Source organism: Herpailurus yagouaroundi, unplaced genomic scaffold (assembly GCF_014898765.1).
Source record: "Herpailurus yagouaroundi ecotype Mexico unplaced genomic scaffold, PumYag 220, whole genome shotgun sequence".
Lineage (NCBI taxonomy): Eukaryota > Metazoa > Chordata > Mammalia > Carnivora > Felidae > Herpailurus > Herpailurus yagouaroundi.
The window spans coordinates 4,982,023-5,006,579 of record NW_024412451.1 but is presented as its reverse complement, the minus strand read 5'-3'; the positions used below and the strand labels follow the sequence as shown (position 1 = coordinate 5,006,579).

General features: G+C 52.9%; 3 protein-coding genes and 1 long non-coding RNA gene across 6 annotated transcripts; 1 reads left to right on the top strand and 3 right to left on the bottom strand.

The window, feature by feature from the left end:
• Positions 1 to 301: 301 nt before the first annotated feature.
• On the bottom strand, positions 302 to 1,783 carry FTL (ferritin light chain). Its single transcript, XM_040457662.1, has 4 exons — positions 1,449 to 1,783; positions 1,132 to 1,278; positions 735 to 860; positions 302 to 618 (listed from the first exon to the last, which is right to left on the bottom strand). The coding sequence occupies exons 1-4, from the start codon at positions 1,548 to 1,550 to the stop codon at positions 466 to 468; spliced, it is 528 nt and encodes a 175-aa protein (XP_040313596.1). The 5' UTR covers positions 1,551 to 1,783; the 3' UTR covers positions 302 to 465.
• LOC121018753 (uncharacterized) lies at positions 1,278 to 11,491 on the top strand. 2 transcript variants are annotated; one of them, XR_005785315.1, is made up of 2 exons: positions 1,278 to 1,399; positions 10,918 to 11,491. It is a non-coding gene; the product is annotated as an uncharacterized LOC121018753 (long non-coding RNA). The 2 variants fall into 2 exon arrangements; XR_005785316.1 differs by lacking the exon at positions 1,278 to 1,399 and adding an exon at positions 8,201 to 8,314.
• On the bottom strand, positions 4,464 to 8,125 carry BAX (BCL2 associated X, apoptosis regulator). Of its 2 annotated transcripts, XM_040457660.1 has the most exons (6): positions 8,052 to 8,124; positions 7,424 to 7,475; positions 7,186 to 7,332; positions 6,676 to 6,811; positions 5,099 to 5,203; positions 4,539 to 4,651 (listed from the first exon to the last, which is right to left on the bottom strand). In XM_040457660.1, the coding sequence occupies exons 1-6, from the start codon at positions 8,083 to 8,085 to the stop codon at positions 4,547 to 4,549; spliced, it is 579 nt and encodes a 192-aa protein (XP_040313594.1). In that variant the 5' UTR covers positions 8,086 to 8,124; the 3' UTR covers positions 4,539 to 4,546. The 2 variants fall into 2 exon arrangements, with proteins under 2 accessions (XP_040313595.1, XP_040313594.1); XM_040457661.1 differs by lacking the exon at positions 7,424 to 7,475 and having other exon boundaries at positions 4,464 to 4,651; positions 8,052 to 8,125.
• A 612-nt stretch (positions 11,492 to 12,103) lies between the features above and the next one.
• Positions 12,104 to 20,332, bottom strand: DHDH (dihydrodiol dehydrogenase). The gene is made up of 7 exons (XM_040457659.1): positions 20,197 to 20,332; positions 19,691 to 19,802; positions 19,040 to 19,203; positions 16,698 to 16,950; positions 13,488 to 13,612; positions 12,508 to 12,661; positions 12,104 to 12,258 (listed from the first exon to the last, which is right to left on the bottom strand). Exons 1-7 carry the CDS (start codon positions 20,284 to 20,286, stop codon positions 12,149 to 12,151), a joined length of 1,008 nt encoding a protein of 335 aa, XP_040313593.1. The 5' UTR covers positions 20,287 to 20,332; the 3' UTR covers positions 12,104 to 12,148.
• Positions 20,333 to 24,557: the final 4,225 nt, after the last annotated feature.

Below are 24,557 nucleotides of genomic sequence, written 5' to 3'. Positions count from 1 at the left end.
TTAATCATCAGAGCCCGTTTCTGGTTACTGTTTATCGTCTCTAAATGCCTCCTTCCAACTACCAACAGTAGGTCTTGCTAGACTCCTTGGGAGTCTGGGCTCTCCCCTGTAGGAGGGGCAGTTGACAGCCCAGCAAAGCAGAGAACCTGCTACCCCACCCCACCCCCTGGGGAAGATCTGGCGAAGAACAGCAAAGACAGACGTGGGGCCAACAGCACTCCCTGCGGGGGCGGAACAGCTAGAAGCCTTGCGAAAATCGGTACCACCTCATATCACACACACCCAAAACCACCAGTTGCTGCAAAAAAGCTTTATTGTTTTCATTTGGTCCACGGCTTGGGCGAAGGCTCCAGGTTGGTTAAAAAAGCTGCCTAGTGGCTGCAAGGAGAGACTCAGGCACAAGCCCTGACATCTGGGGGGAATGCCAGAGGGACCCCCTCGAAGGCTGCTGGGCTCCAGAGACTTCTAGTCGTGCTTGAGGGTGAGTCTTTCGAAGAGATACTCGCCCAGCTCGGCCTGGGGGCCGGACAGCCTGCGGAGATTAGTCAGATGGTCGCCCATCTTCTTAATGAGTTTCACCTCCTCATCTAGGAAGTGATTCTCCAGGAAGTCACAGAGCTGAGGGACAGGACAGGAGAAAATATGGTCAGTTACACATTAACGGTGCGACGGAGGGAGAAACGAGGCTCAAAAGGAAATTTGCCCAATTACGTGTGGATGAAGGGGGTACTCACATGGGGGTCTGCGCGGGCAGAACCCAGGGCATGCAGCTCCAAAAGGCCCTGGTTCAAGTTCTTCTCCAGAAGCAGGGCGGCTTCCATGGCGTCCAGGGTTTTACCCCACTCATCTTGGGACGGCTTCTGTACAGATGACAGAGGGCTCAGGACTCGCTACATACGTGGCAAAGCCGTCTAAGATCTCGCGTCTTATCACCCCCAGTCTCCAACAACCACCCATGCGACGACACCACGTTGCGGCGTGGACAGCTACGGCTTTGGGAACCCGGGGGCGCCTCCATTTTGAGCAGCACAAAAGCGAACACAATAGCCCAGAAGCCCACGCGGTGCCTAAACCGCTACGCGCGCGCGCGGGCTGCTGGGATATGTAGTCCGCCGCCCGCGCACTATTTACCTGCACGTCCAGGAAGAGGGCGCGGCCGCCGCGCTGGTTTTGCATCTTCAAGAGGCGCTCGGCGCCCTCCCGCTTCTCCTCAGCCAACTCGCGGAAGAAGTGGCCCACGCCCTCCAGAGCCACATCGTCACGGTCGAAATAGAAGCCCTGCGGGAAGAGATGGCGCGAACACGGGTTACAGGGCAGAAAGGCCGGCCAGGCGCCCCGACTCCGCCCCCCGACTACCCAACGGGACAAAGAAAGCCAGCGCGTGCGCAGAGGGCCAGAGGTGCGCGCTTGGGGGAAACTTGGGCTGGGGGCGTCCTGGGGACCCTCACCAGAGAGAGGTAGGTGTAGGAGGCCCGCAGATGCATGTTGACCAGGCGGTTGACGGCGGCCTCCACCTCGGTGGAATAATTCTGACGAATCTGGGAGCTCATGGTTGGTTGGTAATGAGGAGCTAAGTTCAAAATCGGGTGTTGGCTGGTCCCGGAGGCAGAGGATGGGCAAGAAGATGGCTTCGAAGGCGGCGACTGGAAAAAAGGTTGGAGGGTGGTCGGAGGCAGGTAGAAGGGGCGTCCCTGGGTCTGTTCCGTCCAAACACTGTTGAAGCAAGAGACAGATCCGCAGGACCGCCGGGCGTACTGCGAAAGGCCGTGGCCAGGGCGGCTTCTTTTATAGCGCGCGGGGCCGCGGAGGTGGGGCGCTCGGGGACAGCGGTCGGCCAATCTGCGGTGTCGGGAGGCGGGGCTTGGAGCCCGCGCTTGACCAATCCGAGTTGATAGGAGTCCCAGACCCCCGCCCAGAGGTGGGGAAGTCACGCGCCAGTGCGCGAGGCTGTTGTGAAATGGGGAAGTGGGGGTGGGGAGGTTACGGGGTGCAAGGGTCCTGGGGCTGGTTCTGGACAGTCAAGGGATTGTGTGTGTGTGGGCGGGGGGGGGGGGGTCTCTCTGGTGGGTGGAAGATTAATGGGGACACTGGGAGCCCTGGAAAATTATGATTCTGGGGTCTTGGGAGTGTCTCAGGAAAGTAGATTGGATTCTGGGGTTGTCTTAGAGCATGGATCTTTCTGGCGCCCTGGAGGTTCCTCAGAGGTGTGGATACCTCCAGATGACTGGGGGTTGCTCTGGAAGATAAGGGGTCTCTGGATCATTACGAAGTTTGGAAGTCGGTGCGGTGAGATACTTCTGGAATCTTGGGGTATCTCTCTGATAGATGGGTTGAGAGAGGGACCTGGAGCCCTGGAGTTCACTAAAAGATTGGGAATTTCTGTAGCCCTAGAGCTGACAATGGAAGTTCATATTTTCTGGAATCTTCCCCTAAGAGGGTTGGGGGTCTTTAGGCTCATGAAGTGATCTTCAAGATGAAAAGGACAGTTGTTCTTGGGATCCTCCCCCTTTAATCCCCCCTGTAACAGGGGAGAGGGATATTTCTGGAAGCCTAGTAGGGGCTTTTCTAAGAGGTAGGAGGACTTGGAGAGCCCTTTGGAGCCTTTGAAAGATTGGGCCACTTGGAATATCTTGGGGAAATGACACTCAAACTTTGGGTCTCTCTGAGGCTGCATTTCCTGGAGACTATTCTGAGGGCAGCCAGACTTGAAATTCCCTTTGGCTCTGAAGCAGTCTCTCTTGTCCCTGTCTTGCCTCACACGCGCTTCTTCAAAGTCACAAAGAGAAGCCCTGCATCCTAGGGACCCAAGGAGGGTCTGGGGACCTGTGGATGGGATGTGTCTTTGACCAGTGGACGTTTTTTTAAGTGTGTCAGTTCCAGGCTGGTGTCTGGAAGCAGATTGGCTCAACCAGGACCTGCCCTCAAGGAGCTCCCCGTCCTAGTTGATGGGGGGGGGGGGGGGGGACACAAAGACAGGAACTTGAACCTATTGCAGCGCCCTAATGGAGGTAGCAGGTAGGCTGAGCAGGGGAGCTAAAGCTACTGAGGCCTGCTTTGCAGAGGGGGCCCGCTCCAAGCAGCCCAGGCAAGGTGTCCTCTGACCAAGGGGACACTGGACCAGGCTGGTATCTGGGGTCCTCAAGGGGCCCCTGGGCCAGCGGCCAGTAGAGCAGCGGTGCTGAGTCATGCTGAACTCAGCGGTAAGGGTCTCAGGCAGAGAGGCGGGGTGGGGCCACTGACTGACCTCACGTCCTGCCAGACTGCTGACCGGCGGGGACCCCGGGAGCTAGGCCTGGCAGGGATCCAAGTCTGGCCCCCTCCCCCCAGGGTGCCACCTCGAGTGTGCTTTGTCTCTGCATCTTACGGTCTTTTCGAGTTCCTCCGGCCTGTGGCCATATTGTCTCCTCTCTGGGCGGTGACTCAGTCTCCCTTCACTATCTTGTCTGACAGCTCTCCCCTGACTTGGTGTCTCTGGGGAGAGTCTATGGGGGAGGGGCAGGTGCTCCAGGCACACAGTCACAATGGGGCCTGAGTTACTCATTCACCAAATTTCAAACCTCAGCCTAAAGACCTTTAGCCTCCACCAGGCCCCACCTGCAGAGAGGGGTGACTTTGGAAATGCTCACAGGTAGAGGGAGAGGAAGGGGGGAGGCAAAGATGATCTGAAGAAGGACCCAGATCTTGGGGGTGAGGGGCAGACAGGGGATGGGGGAAGAGGCCCAGAGACAAGAGGACAGAAAGACCCAGAGAGAAGGGACAACAGACGCTGTGACTAAGTGATTTCAATCTCTGATTTCCTCTTCTGTGTCCAATCTACTAGGCCATTTTGCAGTATCTGCACCCGGGCCTGTTCTCCGGGCCCTCCCCCCAGCCCATCCAGCCTTGTCCCCTCCTCTCCCGCCACTCACAAGCTCAGGCCTTGACCTCTCCCTTGGATCTTCTGGGCCCAGCCTTCTGACCTCGGGTAGCTTCCCCACAGGGCTCTAGAGCCCTCTCCTGGTCAACTGAGTCCTGCCCCCGCCCCCCCCCCCCCCCGCCCCGCCCCATTCTCCACCTAAGTGTGCGACTTCCTCTGGTCCCATATGGTGGAAGCTTCCGAGGCCTAGTTCCCCAGGGCCTGCTGCCCTGTCCTACAGCCTGGACTCCCCTGCCTGTCTGAGGTCTTGCCCACTGCTGCCTGGAACACAGCACCACCACAGACCTCAACACAAGTGATCTTCGGTCCCCTCCCAATTGTGGGCTTTTGGAGGGCAGAGCAGGGACCTAATCCCTCACTAACCCAGAGGGCACTGGGCTCCCTCAAAAGATTTGCCGGCACATGAAGTCTGGTCTCCTGTGACAGCCAGGGAGAGGGCTCAGTGACTCAGACTCCGAAGTGTGGCCTGAAAGAGGTTTATTGCCCCCCACCAGACCTCTCCTCCCCCACATCCCCCCCCCCCAATAATTACAAAAGTAAGAAAAATGCCCATGGCCCCCAATTCCCACCCCTCCCGGAAAAATGCCATAATTTATGCAGAAAAGACACAGTCCAAGGCAGCTGGTGGCCTCAGCCCATCTTTTTCCAGATGGTGAGTGACGCAGTCAGCACTCCGGCCACAAAGATGGTCACTGTCTGCCACGTGGGTGTCCCAAAGTAGGAGAGGAGGCCGTCCTGCAGACAGGTACATGAGTCACTTCAGCAGCTGGGCCAAGGGGGAGCCCCTGCGCCAGCATGTGAGGAATCAGGGAGGGAGAGGGGCCTGGGAGAGGTCAAAGGGCATGAGTGGGGGCAAAAGCCTAAGATTAATGGATACTAAAGAGTTGGGGTCGTAGGGTTATCAAAAAACTTGACGGATTCCAGGGGAAGTGGAGGCACCAGGGAGAACAGGAGATACTAGTTAGGTCAGGGGTCACCGAGAGGTCAGGGGTCACCGAGAGGTCATGGGGTCACCGAGAGGTCAGGGGCGACCAGGTGAGTCAGGAATTGATCAGACGTGTGAGGAAATGCATTATAGACCCCATCTGATGATCCAGAGTCAGGGAGGACAACACTGTGTTGGGCTCAGGAGGACTCAGGGGTCTCAGAGTAGTAGGGGTGGGGGGAGGTTAGGGGCCTCACCCAACCACCCTGGTCCTGGATCCAGCCCAGCAGCCGCTCTCGAAGGAAGTCCAGTGTCCAGCCCATGATGGTCCGGATCAGCTCGGGCACCTTGGTACACAGGGCCTGCAGGGAGTGGAATAGGCCTTAGGGATTGAGCCTTGTCCTCACTGTCGGGACAGTGGCCCGACGCCTTTCTCAACTCTGCCTCCCCTCCTGCCCCACTGCAGTCTCTTTTCCACTCATAATCAGAACAAGCTTCGTAAATTGTTAACTGGATCTTTTTACTGTCAACTGCCCTGCTCACATACCTTCCATGGCTCCCCAGGTGGTAAAGACCAAAAGGCATAGCTCAGCCCACAAGGCCCTGTATGAAGGCTCTGACTTGATCGCATTCCATCTTTCCACTTCTTTTCTGTGTCTCATTTACCTTCTTCCACATCTTCATTCCCACCAACTCTTCCCTGCCTCAGGACCTTTGCACATGCTGATTCTTCTACCTAAACAGGCTTTAACCAAGCAAATTTTTACTCCTCCCTCAAAGCTCTAATGTCAGGTCTGATGTCATTCTCCAGAGAGGGGTTTTCTGACCTTCACACTAGGTAGGACTAGCCATCCCCCCCCCGCCCATGACTCTCCAACAACCTGAACTTCCCTTTCCCACCCTCTATCTGGCTGTCTCTTCCCTGTTGTCCACCTCATATCCAACATTCAAGCCCCATCATTAATCTGGCAAACACATTAAGAAATCTGCTCCCCCCCCCCCACCTCCACTGCGACCACCAGAGTCCGGGATAGTCATCATTCAGCAGGACTATTATAGGTGCCCCCTTCCCACATTTCCCAGGTTTTGCCCCATAATCTTTCTTTTCTACCCACAATGGCCAGAAAGAAATTGTCGGGCTTCTGCTTCCCCCATATTTTATCGTGGCAAACTTCTGATAGAAAAGTTAAAAGAATTTTACAGTGCATAGCCACATACCTGGAGCCTAGATTGTACAATTAACATTTTGCTTGCTAGAACAGTCCTTTAGATTTAGAAGTCAGGTCACCCCACTCTCCTGTTTCTAACCACCCAGTCACTCGCATCTCACTCAGAGCAAAGCTAGCATCCTCGCAGTGGCCCAGCGGACCCCTCACAATCTGCCCTCTTTTCCCGCCCGTTCCCCCTCCTCCCTGCCCTCAATGCATCAGCCTTGGTCCTGCCTCAAGGCCTTTGCACTTGCCGGGGCCGCTATCAGATGCCTTTTCCCCAGTCTTCACAGATCGCTGCAACTTTGGCTTTGAGGTCATCCCCTCTCAGAAGTCTTTCCCGACCACTTTGCACAATTACATCACCAAACTCGTCAGACATCGTGGGCTCCACGAGAGCAGGGACCTAGCCTGCTCGGTTGGGTGCCGCTTCTTGGGTCGGGCACACAGTAGGCCCAATAAATGTCTGCTGCGCGAGTAACTGAAGGAGCCAACGAACCAGCCCGTAGCCCTCTCCATTCCCTTTGCGCTTAGTGGGCTGCCACAGGGGTTGACCTCACGACTCCCAGGTCCTCCTAGGTCTGAGCGGAGCATCCCTGGGGGCTCACTGCCCGGCAGCCGCCCACCTTGAGCACCAGTTTGCTGGCAAAGTAGAAGAGGGCAACGACCCGGCCCCAGTTGAAGTTGCCATCGGAAAACATCTCCGCTGCCACTCGGAAAAAGACCTCGCGGGGGGAGTCTGTGTCCACAGCTGCGATCATCCTGCAGGAAAGAGGAAAGCCAGTGCTGCCGAGGGAAGACCAGGCAGGGCGTGGGGGAGACTCTGGGATTCACCTCACACCAAAGACCAGGATGCCGAGGCCCAAGTCAGGCTGTCGTGAAAAAGAACGGGCCCACATGGGGGAAAGGGACGAGACGGACATTCAGGAAAGTGGGGAGTATCCTAGAGGAAGGGCGGGCTTCTCAGCCAGGGAGCTGGGTAGAGTGGTGGGGCCCTGGACGCCTGGGTCTGAGGGAGTAGCAGACTGTGGGTCCGAACTCCAGGCCCAGGGGAAGAGGGGCCTGAGAGCCGGGGCTCTGGGGATGTGAGGGAGAAGGGGGCCAGTGGCTGGATTCCTGGGGCCCAGGGGCCACACCTCTGCAATTCCATGTTACTGTCCAGTTCATCTCCGATGCGCTTGAGACACTCGCTCAGCTTCTTGGTGGACGCATCCTGGGGCACCTGCTCCAGGGCCAGCTCGGGTGTCTCTCCCCCCATTCGCCCTGCTCGATCTTGGATGAAACTAGAGTGGGAATGGAGTGTGGAGGGTGCAGAATCAGAATGGGGGCATCACTCCTCCAATCCGCTCGCCAATAATCACACCTCAGACTCACCCCTGAAGCAAAAGGGCCCCTGTCTTCATGATCTGCTCAGAGCTGGTGGGCCCTAGAGGAGAAAGAGGGAAGACGTGCCTGGACTCTTGGGTCCTAGGGGATGCAGGGAACTAGGGTGGCTCACGATCTCTGAGGGAGGACAACACTAGGGGGTCCTGCATTTCTAGGTCCCTGGTAGATACAGTGCCTAGGGGCCCGGGCAGCTGAGTCCCTGGCGGAGATAAAGGCAGGGAGCCTCGGCCAGTATCCTGCGTTCTTCCGGCGGAGGAGGCTGAGGGAACACTCCAGGCATCCAGACCCCTGGCCTGAGGGGGCAGAGGAGAGACCCGCCCCTCCCACCAGGAAGTGGTGCCGGCGACAAGCCCGGGCCTGCCCCGGGGCTTGGGATTCTGGGGTCTCCAGCTTCTCGGGGGTCCGAGAGCACCAGGCAGAAAGGCATCGGGACGCGGAGGCCAGAGAGCCGGGAACCCCCGGGGAGGGAGGGGGCTGGAAGCAGGCAGCGCCCGATCCGGGAGTTTCTGCCCCGGAGTGCTTGGAGATCGCACGGCCCCAAGACCGGCAGGAGGGATCGTGGGGCCGGCCGGCGAGGGGGCTCGCCCTCCTCCCGCCCGTCTGCCTCCCGCCTCACCCCCGCCTCTGGGCTGCTCCCCGGACCCGTCCATCACCGCCGCTCCCGCCGCCGCCTCTCGCCGGGTCCGCCCGGGCGGCCGCAGCACGCCCCTGGTCACGTGAGCGCCCCGCTGAACGTGCGTGCTCTCACGTGACCGCCCCGCAAAATGGCGGCCCGCAGGCTGTCGCCCCGCAGGACTGTTGGGTCACGTGACGGCACCTGCCGCACCTGCTTGGGGAGGCCGGGCCCCTATCACGTGACTATCTAATCTGCACCTGCAGGTAAGAAGAACCCGTCGTGGCGCCCTTCCACCCGCCACTCATTCAATGGCAGCTGTAACTTTCATTCATTCATTCATTCATGCAGTATTTTTGGAAGTTTCAGGTGACTTTAAGGCCTTCCCAGGGCAGAAGCAACATCGGAGGCCAAAAATCTCACTCACTGAGGCAGGACGTTTTAGACGATTAGAGTCTGTGAGCTGTTTTTGTGACAAGGAATATGAAGTTCAAAAAATGGCAAAACTAACCTGTGGTAGCAGATTGGCAGGGTATGAGCAGGGAGGGGCCCCAAGACAGGCACCCGGGGTGCCTGGAAGATGCTGTATCTTGATCGAGATGATGATTACTCGGGGATACACATGTTGAAAAATTCATGGAACTGTGCGTATGCAATGTGCACTTTACTGCGTAGAAATGATATTTCCTCTTAAAAGAAGAGGACAAGAGAATTCGGATTAGAAAATAGGTCGGGGTCAGATAATGAAGTGGGGGGAGCATACAAGAGAAGAGATCTCTGTCCCAAGGGTGGCTGGGAGCCATAGGAATAGAAGATTATAGGAGCCCTAGTACATCAGCCCAACACCACCAGGAACATAGTGTGACAAAGTCAAGTTTATTGACCCATTGCGATGATGGAGACCACACAAGAGAGAAACCATGGAGCATTTTGACGAAGGAAAAGGTCGAGTTCTCACAGGATCTGCAGGAAGGGCAGGGAAACACCAGGTGCAGACTGTGAAGAGGAACCGGGTGCTCGTGTCCTTGGAAACTACAAGGTGAATCTAGATATGGAGTGGTCCCTAAACCCGTTGTGTGAGGCTCTGCACCAGGATTGGAAATTGAGGCTGCTACTCTGTTTCAAATGCCTACAGGCAAGAGTGGGATGTTTCATTTTTACTGAGCGAAGGGATTCTAGGGAACAAAGTTTCTCTGTAAGAAAGCATGTCCTTGGGGGAAAGTGTTTCCTGTTAACTTTGAAGCGAGCTTTATCTTTGCCTGTTATTTCCGCCCAATGAATGAGCCCTCCCTTTGCCTTAATAACAGAGAAAAGAAGAAAGGGCTTTTTGATGCCCACCTCTCAACAGTGCAGCCTTTGAGCAGGAGGGAGAAAACTTTTTATTTTATTTTTTTAAGAAGGTGAGAGCACGAGTGGGGGAGGAGCAGAGGGAGAGGGAGAGAATCTCAAGCAGGCTCCATGAAGGGCTTGATCCCACAACTTGGCAATCCTGACCGGAGCCAAAATCAAGAGTTGGGATGCTTAACTAACTGAGCCACCCAGGGGCCCGGAAAACTTTTTAGCTAGTTCTGAAGTCAAAACTGTTTATAATAACAAGGATGCTACTTTGGAACTGTGAAACCCTCTTCCAAGATGGTTCCCAATGACTTTAGTCCCCAGGTATATTCATGCCCCTGTGTAGGGCCCTCCCACACTGAATGGGGCTAACCAGTGTGGCCAGTAGGGTATTGTGGAAATGACAGTGTGATTTCCAAAGTTAACTCATGAGTCACTGCAGCTTCAGGGTGCCTGGGTTAAGCGTCCGACTTCATCTCAGGTCATGATCTCGTGGTTCATGAGTTCGAGCCCCGTGTCGGGCTCTGTGCTGACAGCTCAGAGCCTGGAGCCTGCTTCGGATTCTGTGTCTCCCTCTCTGTCTGCCCCTCCCCCACCTCTGTCTTTCTCTCTCAAAAATAAGTAAGCATTAAAAAAAAAAACACTTTTTAAAAAGTGTTTCTGTGAACAAGGAAGAAATTGCAGTGCCTTTCCCACCAGCCTCGCAAGTCATGGAGCATCCGTGTGGCAAGGGTTACGAGTCATAAGAACCCTCCATTTTCAGGGAAGAGGAACTAGACTCCAACTGTCTCTCTCTCTTTTTTTTTTAAGTAGACTCCATGCCCAGCGCAGAGCCCAATGCAGGGCTTGATCCTGAGATCGAGACCTAAGCTGAGATCAAGCAGACTCCAACTCTTAATGGGGGAGTAAGCAGGGACAGGACATACCTTTGGAAACTGGGAAGTGGCACACCAATTCAGCTGCTCTAGCAATGGCTAATGTAAAAGTGGCTTAAATAACAGTGAAGTTGATTGACCTCTTGTGTAACAGTCCGAGAGAGTATGCAATCCCCGGTGACATTAACAGGGAGTGAATTTCCGGTGTCAGGGACTGCCTGCTTAATTTTCTTTGTCAACTTGACTGGGCCACAGGGCGCCCAGATATCTGGTCGAACATTCTCCGGGTGTTTCGGGTGCGATTAACATTTAAATTGGTGACTTGGTAAAGCAGACTAGGCTCCCTGCTGTGAGCGAGCCCATCCAATGAGATGAAAGGCCCATCCTCCTCAGAGGGAGAAAGAATTCTTTCTGCCTGATTGCCTTCGACCTGGGACATGGGCTTTTTTTCCGGCATCCAGACTCACACTGAAACATCAGCCCTTCCTGCATTTCCAGCTGCCCGCCTTCTGATGAGACCTACACCATCAACTGTCCTGGTACTCAGGCCTTTGGACTCGGACTGGAACTAAACATCGGCCTTCCTGGGTCTCCAGTTCACCAACTTGCCCTGCGGATCTCAAGGCCTGCCTACCTCCATAATTGTGTTTTTCTTCTAGCCTTCTAGCTTGTGGGTCCACCATCTGCAACACGTGGTTTCCATCTCGTGGGGGAAGAGGACACCCCAATGCCCGACACAGCTCTCTTCCAGTCCCAAGAAGGGAGAGGTTGAAAGGGAGGCCATCCTCTTTGCCTAAAAAAGGCCATAACTCAGATGCTGCACACATCCCATTGGCCAGAACCCATTCACATGGTAAGACCTAGTTGCAAGGGAGCCTGGGAAATGTGGTCTTTAGCTGGGCAGCCATATGTCCACTGAAAACTTTCCTATCGTACATGATTGAAGGGACATCTAGCAGTGTTTGCCACACAAAAGTTTGAAACCAAGCAAACAGAGGACTGAAGCCAATGTAGTGATACCTGAATGATGTGTAAAGAGACTTGGAATAGAAAACGCATTTGATTGACATCTAGTCCCTCTCATTTGCCCACAGTGAGAATTATTCGTGCAAACCCAATGTATCCATCTCAATCTTCTAGAACCTGGCAGAATTGAACTTCCTGGACTCTCTGTGACTCACCAAGGTCATGTGACTAGTTGTTGCCAATGAATTTCACGAGGTTATGTATGTTTATGTGTTAGGGCTTTTTTTTTTTTTTAACGTTTATTCATTATTGAGAGAGAGACAGAGAGAGAGGGACAAAGCATGAGCGGGGGAGGGGCAGAGAAAGAGGGAGACACAGAATCCGAAACAGGCTTCAGGCTCTGAGCTGTCAGCACAGGGCCCAACGTGGGGCTCGAACCCACCAGCTGTGAGATCATGACCTGAGCCGAAGTCAGACGCTCAACTGCTTGAGCCACTCAGGCGCCCCCATCAGTTAACATTTTTTGAGAACCTACTGGATGCTGGAGGCTGTTCATATACTATCGCATTTATTCCTCCCCAGAGTGTGGTTGGTAGTATGTCTCTTCTTTACCGATGATGAGAAGACGGGGGCAGGGAGGAGCTGCGGCAGAGTGCAGTTGGGGGCACCTCCTACCCACCCACTCTTCCTTGCCCAAGGTCACAGAGTCTATGCTAGGCAAACCAAGGATCTGCCCACAGGTGTCTGCTCCAAAAACTTGTGAGAAATGTGGTCCTGACTCTGCCTTCCTCCCCTTCCCCACATCCTTCTACCAAGTGTACTCACTAGTGACCCCTTTGATGGGTCGGCTTGCTCCAGCTCCCACCAAACCACCATTGCTAAGATTTCTGTGGCAACCATGCCTTTATTTATTCGGGGCATGCATCAGCATTTGTCTTGGGGGAAGGCGACCCCAATGGCCTTCCTTGCTTCCTCAAGGATGTCAGCCAGGAGTTCACTTTCCGCCAGGGGAATCACAGGACTCTCCTTCAGGCCTGGGGGAGAGTACAGTCGGGGACCCCTCCTATGCACGCCTCAAAGATCAAAAGAACTACCGTCCCCAGAATCCCATGAGGCACAAAAGTAATACATGGGTTGTGCAGATGGATGCCCCCAGGGGATCCTGGGAGTTGTAGTTCCAGACCGCTATTGAGAGTGGCCAAGGGGTGAGGAGTGGCCCACTCCCCTACCAGGCTTGCCTCTCTCCGCCCTGCCACCCTCTCACCCCTCCTCCACATCCTTACCCTTTCGTAGGCACTCCCGGACATGCTTGGCCTCATAAGTCATGCCCACTCCATGTGTAAAGTTGAACTCCTTGCCTGGGGCTGGGGGCAGCGCAAACTCCTTATGCTCTCCCTTCACCACCAGCTCTGTTGGGCACCAGCAGGGGCTGAGGATCTGGGGACAGATAAGAGGTGGCTGCCTGGGGGGCTCCAGCCTAATGATGCTTAGGGGCCTCCCTCTCACACCTGGCGGCTAGAGGTTGGTTACCCTCCAACCTCAGGAGGGCCTGCCCCCCTACCCCCTCACTGGGGGATTTGTTCAACAGCATGACTGTCCCACTAGAAGCCTTGTCTGTTCATCTCCCCCGGGGCAAACCCCTCTCTCACCTGATGCTTAGGCCCAGTGAAGACAGCTTATCTGTGTGTGAATCCCCTTTTCAGGGAGGAGACTTAGATAATCCAGCACCTTCTTATCTCCTAGGTGACTTGAGTTTTTGGCCCCAGAGCCCTGGGAAGCCTCCATTATTTCCATACCCAAGTCTAGGCCAAACTGGAAATAGAGATGTGGCCAGGGCAAGGTCCAAATTTTGCAGTTCAAGTCTGGGGCAAGGCCCAAACTCTTCTGCTAAGAACAGGATTTCTTTCTAGCGACAGGGCCCCACGAAGCCCAATGAAGCCGCTCTTTGGTCAGGCGCAGATCCCGTCCTGGAAGCAATCCCAAAGGCCACAGCTGCCCTCTAAGCACGGTCGATAACGGTTTCTCCTCAGGCCTAAGGGTTTCTGACGGACTAAGTTCACGGTCAGGAAGGAGCCCGGAGAGCCAAACCCATCCCAAAGCCTGGTGGTCAGGGATGGATTCCTTAGCAGTGCTGGGGGAAAAGGCCCACAGCCAGCTCCAGCAACCAGAGCGGGCCCACTCCTGTTGCCAGGGGCCACGGTTCCCGGTTCCCAGTTCCCAGCACTTGGGACCAGTCCCACTGGCTTGGCCAGTCCCGCCTCACCTGGGCCATGCCCTTGGTACCGCTCACAGAGTTCACATTGGAGAGCTCAGCAGTGATGCTGCAGGTAAAGCTGCTGTGGACCCCTCCTGGGTACTGGAGGAGCACAGTGACAGTGTCGTCCACACCTGCGGAAGGCACAGCACGGGAGAAGGCCTGGCCTCAGAGCCTGCCTAGGGCGCCCTGGGCAAGAGGTCTCATCTCTAACGCAGCCGCGAGAAAGCACCAGGCGAAGTGACAGAAGCCAGACATAAAAGTCGGCCTGCTGTCGGGCTCCACTTGTGTGAAGTGTGCAAGATTGGGCGGACCCCGAGACAGGGAGGAGATCAGTGCCCGCTTAGGGCTCAGGGCCATGGGAGGACTGGCTGTGGGGATAGGTTTTTGGGTGTTTTGTTTTTTGTTTGGAGTGATGAGAATATTCTAAAATGGATCCTGTTAACTGCACAACTCTGTGGATATACTAACACCATGGAATTCTACACTTGGAAGGGATAAATTCTACGGTGTGCGAATTCTATCTCAGGAAAGCTGTTACCAAAATAAAAGAAAAAGAGAGGGACGGAGACTTAATGTATCAGAGCCTCAACATCATCCTCTGCAAATGCCCGTTTTATAGGTTTGGGAGAATCCGTTTCTTTGGCTCTAAAATGGGGATAATTGGGGCATGTGGGGGGCTCAGTTGGTTGAGCGTGGGACTTCGGCTCAGGTCATGACTTCACAGTTCGTGGGGTCAAGCCCCACATAGGGCTTTGCACTGACAGCGTGGAGTCTGCTTTGGATTCTCTGACTCTCTTTTTCTCTGCCCCTCCCCCACCAATGTGCGTGCACGCTCTCTCTCTGAAAAATAAACACTTAAAAATATTTAAAAATAAAATAAAATGGGGATAATAGAGGGGGGCACCTGGGTAGCTCAGTCGGTTAAGCGTCCAACTCTTGATTTTGGCTCAGGTCATGATCTCACGGATTGTGAGTTCGAGCCTCCACACCGTCAGCGTGGAGCCTGCTGGGGACTCTCTCTCCCTCTCTCTCTGCCCCTCCCCCACTTACTCGCTGTCTCAAAATAAATAAATAAACTTTAAAAAAATAAAAAAATTTATTTTTTTAAAGTTTTTATTTATTTTTGAGGGGCGCCTGGGTGGCGCAGTCGGTTAAGCGTCCGACTTCAGCCAGGTCACGATCTCGCAGTCCGTGAGTTCGAGCCCCGCGTCAGGCTCTGGGCTGACGGCTCGGAGCCTGGAGCCTGTTTTGGATTCTGTGTCTCCCTCTCTCTCTGCCCCTCCCCCGTTCATGCTCTGTCTCTCTCTGTCCCAAAAATAAATAAACGTTGAAAAAAAAAAAGTTTTTATTTATTTTTGAGACAGAGAGAGACAGAGCATGAGCAGGGGAGGGGCAGAGAGAGAGGGAGACACAGAATCCGAAGCAGGCTCCAGGCTCCGAGCTGTCAGCACAGAGCCTGACGTGGGGCTCGAACTCACAGACTGTGAGATCATGACCTGAGCTGAAGTCGGATGCTTAACCGACTGAGCCATCTAGGCACCCCAAAATTTTTTTAAATAAAATGGGGATAATTGAAACTGTCCCATCCAAGTTATTACAACTATTACATTAAATGATGTAAAATGCACAAAGCACTTAGAATGCTATTTAGATTACAGTAAGTGCTACAAAAGCATTAGTTGAGAATTAAATACAGCTTGTGGAGTAGCAGCCTGGTTCGGGAACACATCATGCACGCCATAGATGGAAGAACCTACTGACCTAATTCTCTTTGGTTCCAGATAAGCCCAAGTCCTTATGCTGGATTGACTCTGTGAGCCTGGATAAGTCACTCTCCCTGTCTGCAACTCAAGTGTCCTCATCTGTAAAATGGGGGCAACTATAATATATCTATCTCAGGGGGATCATCCTTATAATAACCCTAATGCAGAAGACGCACTTGATAAATGGAATCTGTCATTTATTTATTTATAAATTCTGTTAAAAAATTTTTTTAAATGTTTATATTTGAAAGAGAGAGAGAGAGAGAGAGAGAGAGAGAGAGAGTGCTCGAGCATGGGAGGGGCAGAGAGAGAGACAGAGGCAGAATCCGAAGCAGGCTCCAGGCTCTGAGCTGTCAGCACAGAGCCTGATGTGGGGCTCAAACTCACGAGCCATGAGATCATGACCTGAGCTGAAGTCGGACGCTTCACCGACGGAGCCACCCAAGCACCCTTATTTTTAAATTATTGTGTTTAACTTTATTTATTTATTTTGAGAGAGACAGAGAGCCTGAGCAGGGGAGGGGTGGAGAGAAAGGGAGAGAGAGAATCCCAAGCAGCTTCACACTGTCAGCACAGAGCCCCACATGGGGTTTGAACGCGTGAACGGTGAGATCATGACCCGAGCCAAAACCAAGAGTTGGACGCTTAACTGACTGAGCCACCCAGGCGCCCTGATAAATAGAATCTGTTTTTAGAGCTACTATTTAGTCTAAAAGTTGGCCAGATACTAGCCTGAGAAGGTTTTCTAGGGTGTGACCTTCACCCATATATATTTTCCTGGGTAGTCATTGCCTCCTGGGGTACTGTTTGCAAAGATGGCCACAGAATTCCTCTCCTTAACCTGTGAGGGCCCCTCTGCAGTAGGACTTTGTAGCTCCTTCCATCAGGAGGTATAGTCTATTGGCTCACCTCTGAAATCAGGTGACGTTGGGCCATGGAACAGTAGCAAACAAGGGACAAAACGAAAGTTTGAACAATGCTTGCACGCTGCGCCCTGCCTTCTGTTTGTTGCACCGACAGCGTGCACGAGGCCGAACCAGCTAGCTGAAAAGACTTCGTTAATGAACTCTTTATGACAACCCTAGTATTATCTTCCTTCCTCCCTTCCTTCCTTCTCCACTCCCAACACGAGTCTCAAGCTCAAGACCTTGAGATCAAGAGTTGCATGCTCTACCGACTGAGCCAGCCGGGCGCCCCTACGACCACCCTATTGTCGACATTTGACCAGTAACCAGGACTCAGAGCCGTTGAATCCCTTGGCTAAGATTGCACAGCAATTCCCAGTGCAGAGCCTGCCCACACTCTCAACTCTGATCCTCTTTGACGTCAGGAAGAAAGTTCCTCCAGCTGTCTAACCTGATTTTCATGGGCCAGGAGACTTATTCCCGGCTCAGGGCTCCCAGCGAGAGAGGATGACTCTTACCACCATTGTATAGTCCGGGATAGACGGTACCTGTTTCATGGCGCCTTCCCATGGCTACAATCTTCTCTGGCTTCTGCCCACCAAAGACCATAGAGATGAACTGGATACAGTAGATGCCGATGTCCAGTAGGCCACCGCCAGCCTGGGCCCAGTCTAAAGCCCGGGTGATTTGGGTGAGGTCCTTCCCAAATTCTGCCCGAGCCACCCGGAGTTCCCCCAGAGTCCCCTGAGACAGAGTGGACCTCAGAGCTTCGGTAGCAGGAAAGAAGCGGGTCCAGATGGCCTGCACACCACAGAGGGAGAGAGCAAGAGCATTGAAAAGAAAGGAAGGGTGTCAGGACCCAGGAATTAACCAACCAGTTCCTCTCCCTTCTGCAGCCCAATCTTGAGAGGGTCCCCGCTCCTCCCCACTATCTAAACAAGACCCCTCCCCCTTCCTTGCACAACCCATCAGTCCCCAAGTTGTGCCCCTAACTCTCCCTGGCTCCACCTCGCCTCTCCATTCCCATAGGAGCAGCTCTAGCCTTATCTTTTCTCATCTGGACCATTATTCCAGTCCCCCAATGTTATAGACTCAACTGTGCCCCCCGCCCAATTCATGTTGAGGTCCTAACCCCCCAGGACCTCCCAAGGTGAATGTATCCAGAGACGAGGTTTTAAAGAAGTAATTAAGTTGGAATGAGGTCATCACGGTGGGCCCTAATCCAACAGGAAGAGGTTAGGACGGCGACACACATGGGGAAGGCCACATTTAGACACAAGGAGAAGACGGCCATCAACGAGCCAAGGAGAGAGGCTTCAGGAAAAACCAACCGTGCTGATATCTTCTAGCCTCTGACTTCTTCTAGACTTCTAGCCTCCAGAAGTAGGAGGAAATAAATCTCTGTTGTTTAAGCCACCCAGTCTGTGGTGGTACATTGTAATGGCAAACTGATAACATACAGACTCCCCCCCGGTTCGGACCACCCCCGACCTGGCCCCAGAGGCATCTTTCCTTCTCCTAGAGTTGCCCCTGTCCCACCCCTGCCCATGGCTCCCCAATGCCTAATATCAATTCCCATTTACAGAGCATGTATTAGGGGCAAGACACATACTTTGCATAATGATTCCTCCCAATCTCCCTGCCAGGTAGCTATCATATGTCCCTTTTATAGCCCAGAAAACTGAGGCCCGGTTGGGTCAAATTACTTGCCCAAGATCACAGAGCTAGGAACTGGTGAGAAGTCTAGAGTCCTCTGACTCCAAAGTCTGTCCAAGGTCAAGTTCACACTAAAAAGGTGAAATCTGCCCATTCTTGTCCTCTTTAAGTCTTAACTCTGCTTTTCCTCTCTGGCCCATTTCCCTGTGCAATTTACTTTTCCTTTAAGGCTCAGTCCCTACCTGCACGAAACTTCCTTGACTATCCCCTACACTGGGCTGGTGCCCCCGTGCTGTGTCAACCGCCCGGTGCTGTATCCACGAAAGTCCGTGCAACTGGGCATTGGGAGAGCCCACTTCTGTGACCGTAGCAGATCTGCAGCTCGTGGAATTCTGAGCCTGTATCTCACACCTAATGAACCCCGGCTCCTAGGGTTGGATCTGAAATGTATTAGGTGCTAATAAAAATGAGGAAGCAATAAATTCAGAATCTTAGCACTGTCCAGGCACAGTGAGAACCAGAAGCACTGAGTAACCCTATCAAATCTTGACCGTCTATTTCTGAGGCATAGGGAACTTCGCAGACTAGGAGCAATATTGGGGACAGGGCAGCTAGATAGAACCTGGGGAGGTAAGAGGCAGCTGTTGCTATTACTGGCAGAACCTACAGCGAGGTAGCCTTTAAGAACCAAGAGACTCCTTAACATGAAAATAGCTTCTAGAGGTCATTTGGCGGCCATCTTAACTGCTGGCGCCATCCATTGCCATTTGGCAGCCATCTTAATTACTGGCATTCTGCAAGCTGTCAAATGGCCCCTGTAAGTAGCCGTGTCTGATAAGGGCGAAAACAAAGGCAGTTTCACCTTGAGAGTTGGTAGGTGTGCCCTCGGCCTTCTGACCGCTATCCTTGGAAATCCACCGAAAGTAAGCCCATTGCTCTTCTGTGCCATTTTCACGGCTGGCATCTCTCTTTGAAAAGCTGAGCAAAGATCTTTCAGGCTGCCATGTTTGCTAACGGCCAAAAGCAATGGCTCTCACTCCTCATAGATGTTGCTAGTAGGTTTCATGGCATCGCTCAGCCACGTCCGGGAAAACACACCAACCCCAGTGCACTTTGTGGACAACTTAATTCTTGACAAACCCTGCCTTTGTGTTCTTCCAAAAACGTCCACTGGCAACCATGTTTAGTAATGGCGACAAGCTCTACATTGGAGGTTGGAAGGTCGCACCCTCACCTCCATAAGGAAGAGACCTCGGGACCGGGCTTCAGCAACCATTTCTCGAACTTCCGCAGCGTTCACGCCCATGGGCTTCTCACACAGGACGGCCTTGCCCGCTGCCAGGCATAGTAACACCGCGGCCTTGTGCTGGGGATGCTGAGTGCCAATGTAGGCCACCTCTACTTGGAAGGGAGAAGGTCAAGAGATCAGAAGCCCTGCCCACCCCGGACTTCCAGGACCCGCCCCCAACGTAGTGCTCCCGCCCCCAACATCCTAAAACCTTGGGCAAAGTTCTACGCCAAGAGGTAGCTACCATTATTTTACCAGCTGAGGCAGCTTAACTCCGGTCAGGCTGCTGTGCAACTACACTGTCTTGCCTTTCCATCCAGGCCATTCCAGAACACAGCAGCCCTGGCCCCAGAGCTTACTTAAAGCCTGAAAGGGCTCTCTTAGAAACTCAAGCCCCTCCTGGACTAGTCCCTAAATGCAATTTCATACTAGACCGCTAATCCCAGACCAAGCCCGTTTCTTACTGTTCTGCCTGCCAGCCCCAGATCCTTCCAGAAGCACACAGGGATTGGCCCATCCCGCAGAGCCTTGCTTATCCTACGGAGCAGCCTAGCTAGAGGCAGCGCCGCGGGGGCCTCGGAGGCCCTTGTCACTCACCCACATTCGGGTCTTTGGCCAGCTCCTCATAGGACCCATAGGCCTTGGGGATGTCATGTTTCCGCGCAAATTCCTTCGCCCGGCTCAGGTCGCGGGCTGCTACCGCCACCACCTGGAGGGGCGCTAGGGTCAGACTAGAGGGACTGGGGAAGGCGCAGGCGCGGGGCAGGTGGCTGGGAGAGAGGTGATGGAGAAGGCCCCGGGTGAGAAAAACTATATCCCCCAGGGCGGAGGCGGGGAGGTACGGTCCTGGGGAAGGAGGTGAGGGGGGCTGGACACGGGTCCTGGGAAAGAGAGATCTGGGACAAGCGACTATTTGACCCCTTGGTACCTAAATTTCTTCTCTTCACAGTAGCTCAGAACAAAACCCTCCCAAACTGGACGAAACTCCAGTTTCGGACAGAAGTGGAGAAAAGACTAGGGAACCCTAACTCCCTCCTCCCTCAGACCCAGGAGCCCCGGCTCCCCGGCCTGCTCTTCCACAGGATTCCGGAGGGAGTGTGGACCTGGTGCTCGGAGCGAGGCAGCGTCCGCAGCGCCGTCGTGAAGTCGCTGGAGATAAGGCCGACTGACACGATGCCCCAGCGCAGCGCCATCGCAAAAATGCTGAGTCCCAAAGTCCAGCCGCCTCTTGTTGCAAATTGAAAGCCTGACACCCCGCCCACAGGGGGGCGTGGTCATTTCTCCTCCCCCGTTGCCCCTACGCCACTTCTCATTGGCCACTAGGCCTGCGCGCCCCTCCAGTCCCAATGCAAAGGAGGAGGTCTTTTAAATGTAGCATCCCCATTGGAAGAGCGCACCGTTGGCTCCGCCTTGCAGGGGGTGGGATCAGAAATGCTTCATACCTCGCGGAGGGCGACTTCTCACCACCTGACATAACGGGAGGTGCTTTTTTTCTTTTTGCTTGTGTAAACTCTATACCAGATATAGGGCCCAGGGATCAAGAGTCTCATGATCTATGGACTGGGACAGCCAAGCGCCCCAAGAAGGGCTTTTTTTCTTGTCAACCTTCCACCCTTAGGGGCTGTCCCTATTCCTCCTTCTCCCAACTCTTTTGCTCAGAAAGCTGCCCACCCTTAGGAATTGTTCAGAGGGAGGGACAAGATAGTAATAGAAAAGATAAGAACCACTAATGTTTCTAGAACACATGTCGTGGTCCAGGCCCCCAGCTCCACGCTTTACTTTCGTCATAAAAAAAAAAAAAAAAAAAAAAAAAAAAAAAGTTAATTTATTTATTTAGAGAGAGATAGGGTAAGCGAGCTGGGTAGGAGCAGAGAGGGAGAGAGAGAATCCCAAGCAGGCTCCACGCTGTCAGTGCAGAGCTGGAAGCAGGTTTGGATTTCACAAAGTCGGAAATTAAGACCTGAGCCCAAATCAAGAGTCAGATGCTCAACCGACTGAGCCACCCAGGTGCCCCTTACTTCATTTCTAATTTCTCAACAGGTCTGCAAACTACATTCTACTGCTCCCTGTTTACAGAGGGAGAAGCAGCCCCAGAGAGCCATGGGATATGAGGGCTTGCAAATTGGCTGCTTCCAAAGATCATAGCTTATTTTTGAGAGAGAGAGAGAGAGAGAGAGAGAGAGAGAGAGAGGACGCATGGGAGAGGGGCAGAGAGAAAGAGAACCCGAAGTGAGCTCCAAGCTGACAGCAGAGAGCCCAATGTGGGGCTCGAACTCACGAACCGCAAGATCATGACCTGAGCCAAAATTGGACCCCCGACCAACTGAGCCACCCAGGCGCCCCAAGACTATAGTTTTAGAAACCAGGATATACTGCTTCTTAGGAACCCTGGAGCCAGGCTGATGGGTTCCCAGCCCCTTCTTGCCACTGCCTGACTGTATTGCTTTGTACAATTGCTTTCCCTCTTGGAGCCTCAATGGCATCTACCTGCCGCAAACTGTAGTAAATTATATTCTTCAAGTCAACTGGCAGAGACTGGCCAACTTTACCCACAGCAAATCCGTCCACTTCTCTTGCCTTGTAGACATTCAATTAAAATCTGACTTTCACAGACTCAGAGGTTCCAAGTACACACAAACTGCTGAATAAAAATATTAATGGATCGCACTGAGTACGCGAGATCACTGCTGTGATGAAAAAGAAAAAAATATGGGGAAGATGGTCTTTGAGACATTAGTCCACCAGCTCCCCAGGTTGCCTGCTTCCTGAATAAAAAACTTCCCTTTCCCACCATCACTTGTGTATCGAGTATTGGTTTTGCAGCAGCGAGCGGCCGAACCTGAGTTTGGAACCTATTCTCTATCTAGTAACAATGGTGAGAGAGAACAGACCAGCGGTGTCAAGGGGTTAAAGTTTGGGGAAGCGTGCTGTTAGTAGCGGGTAACCGGAGGGAGTGTCCCTTGTAGGGATGAAACATTTCTGTATCCTGATTGTAGGAATGGATACTGGAATATTCACATTTGATAAAGTTTCATAGAACTGTATACCAGACATTTTTAAAGTGCATGTAAACCCAAAGAAATGCTGGAAAAATCCATATCAGATCTGTACCTGATTAAACAATGTAGCCATGTCAATTTCTGGCTTCCACAATGCACTGTATTTACCTAAGATATCATCCACATGGTGGGATTTGAGGGGCAAGCTAGGTGTAGGGTACGAAGGGACTCTCTGTAATATTTCTGTAAGTTCTTAAACAGTTTCAGAATAAGATGTTATGACTTAAAATTGTTGGCAGTAGGGGCACCTGGGTGGCGCAGTCGGTTAAGCGTCCGACTTCAGCCAGGTCACGATCTCGCGGTCCGGGAGTTCGAGCCCCGCGTCAGGCTCTGGGCTGATGGCTTGGAGCCTGTTTCCGATTCTGTGTCTCCCTCTCTCTCTGCCCCTCCCCCGTTCATGCTCTGTCTCTCTCTGTCCCAAAATAAATAAACGTTGAAAAAAAAATTAAAAAAAAATTGTTGGCAGTGAGTTCACGTGCCCAGAGGAATCATTTTTGCGATACCTGGTCAAGAAAAAAACAAGGGTATCTTCATGGTCCAGTGATCTCTATTGTGGGTGGAAGATACATACCCGTGAGAAACTGTCAAACTTGCGCTTGAGATGTAAGCACGTTTACTGCAACATCGAGTGTGACAGCTCAAAACTGGGGACGGCCATCAGTAGAAAAACGTATGAATAAATGGTGGGAAATTTAACAACAGAAAGAAATCTCATCGCAAGAAATCTCAAGAACTTAAACTTCACTGAAAAAAAAAAATCAAGGGACATCACAGAGATATAGCGCATGCACTGAACCGTGTCGGCTGTTTAACTTAATTCATAATTGAGTTTGGAAAAATCACCGACCTGGGACGGGAACCTGGTGCTCAGCAGGTCAGGCACCTTCTATTCCTGGGAGGCAGGCCATGAGTGTTAAGCACATGACTGCATTTCTGGGACCCAGAGCGAGAGCCAGGAGATTAACAAAGGGCATAAGACAAAGTGAGATTTAAAGCAGAGCATTAAAATAAATAAACAAATAAATAAATAAACAAATGAAATAGAGGCAGAGCATCAGTGAATAAAAAGAAGTTCATTCTCTCTCCCTTTTTTTTATGTTTATTTCTTTATTTTGAGGGAGAGAGAGTGGGAGGAACAGAGAGAGAGAGAGAGAGAGAGAGAGAGAGAGAGAGAGAATCCTAAGCAGGCTCTCCACTGTCACAGCAGAACCCAATGCTGGGCTTGATCTCATGAACCATGAGATCACTACCTAAGCTGAAACCAAGAGTAGGAGGCTTGACCTACTGAGCCATCCTGGCACCACGAGCCCATTCTCTTGATGTCTGCTGACAAGGGCTGCTTGGCTGGGCTCAGGCTGCCACACTGTGGGGGCTGTAATCTTAGAAAGACACCCACCTCCTACCTCTCTTACTCTCTTTATAGAGTCAAGAGAAACAGTGGTGTTGGAAGTGTGGCAAATGCAGTCCGAGCTTGAGCACCAGCACTTTCCAGGACTTGCTGGAAACGTCACGTACAGACCTTGGAGGAAGTTGAAGTCGTGATCCTGTCCCAGTCAGCTCATAGCCAGGAATTCCAGAGAGAGCCTCCAGGATCGTTCCACAGACAGTCCTCCTGACAGAACACAAATATTTGCTGAGCATCTAATTTGTTCTGGGTCCTGAGGACACATCAGAAATGAGACAGACTCTCTCGGTCTTCACTCAGCTATCAGTGCGGTGGAATTGATAGTGTGGGGAACAGCATGACCAAGAGATCTAAGGTGGAAAAGAGCCGGTTGTGTTCCAAGAACTGAAAATGGGCCAGCGTGGTTGAAGAAAAAAGACGGTGGGCAAGCGGGATGGAAAACAGGACGAGGGATGCAGGCAGGGGCGGAGTCATGAAGGGTTTGGAGAGGACACGAGAGGGCTTTCAGCAGGAGCAGGGGCAAAGATCTAATGTGGGCAGCTTTCTTGTTTCAGCACATACCACTGGCCTGACTCCCATATTCATTCAGCAAACATTTTTTACTGTTGACTTGGCCCTGTGCTGGTTGATGGTGGGTACCCAGGGATGAGCCTCACTCCACTTCCTGCTGGCCTCCAGTCGAGGAAAGAGACACAACCTGTGCTGGGGCACAGTAACGCCCACCCCCTAAGCCCCCGCACAAAGATGTTCACGCTCTGATCACCAGAACCTGTGAATAACGTGACCTTAGGTGGTAAAAGAGATTTGGCAGATGTGACTGTTAAGGCTCTGGGGATGGGGAGATTATCCCGGCTTTTGCGGTGGGCTCACTGTAATCACAAAGGTCCTGGCAGGGAACTCAATCAGAGAAGATGTGACAACAAAAGAGAGTAAGGGATTTGATGGGGCACCTGGGTGGCTGGGGGCGGGGGGGGGGGGGGGGTGGGGGGGTAGGGTGGGG

Bases quoted from the DNA above. Each gene is read 5' to 3' on its own strand.
- FTL (XM_040457662.1), bottom strand. From the start codon at position 1,550: ATGAGCTCCCAGATTCGTCAGAATTATTCCACCGAGGTGGAGGCCGCC. The intron at 1,279-1,448 runs GTGAGGGTCCCC...CTCTTCCCGCAG, and splicing joins CCTACACCTACCTCTCTCTG to GGCTTCTATTTCGACCGTGA. The intron at 861-1,131 runs GTAAATAGTGCG...TCATCTGTACAG, and splicing joins CCCTCTTCCTGGACGTGCAG to AAGCCGTCCCAAGATGAGTG.
- BAX (XM_040457660.1), bottom strand. From the start codon at position 8,085: ATGGACGGGTCCGGGGAGCAGCCCAGAGGCGGGG. The intron at 7,476-8,051 runs GTGAGGCGGGAG...TTTCTCCTCTAG, and splicing joins GGAGCAGCCCAGAGGCGGGG to GGCCCACCAGCTCTGAGCAG. The intron at 5,204-6,675 runs GTGGGCGGCTGC...CACTCCCTGCAG, and splicing joins CCAGCAAACTGGTGCTCAAG to GCCCTGTGTACCAAGGTGCC.
- DHDH (XM_040457659.1), bottom strand. From the start codon at position 20,286: ATGGCGCTGCGCTGGGGCATCGTGTCAGTCGGCCTTATCTCCAGCGAC. The intron at 19,803-20,196 runs GTCCACACTCCC...GCGCCCCTCCAG, and splicing joins TGCCTCGCTCCGAGCACCAG to GTGGTGGCGGTAGCAGCCCG. The intron at 19,204-19,690 runs GTGAGTGACAAG...CCTTCCAAGTAG, and splicing joins GGCCAAAGACCCGAATGTGG to AGGTGGCCTACATTGGCACT.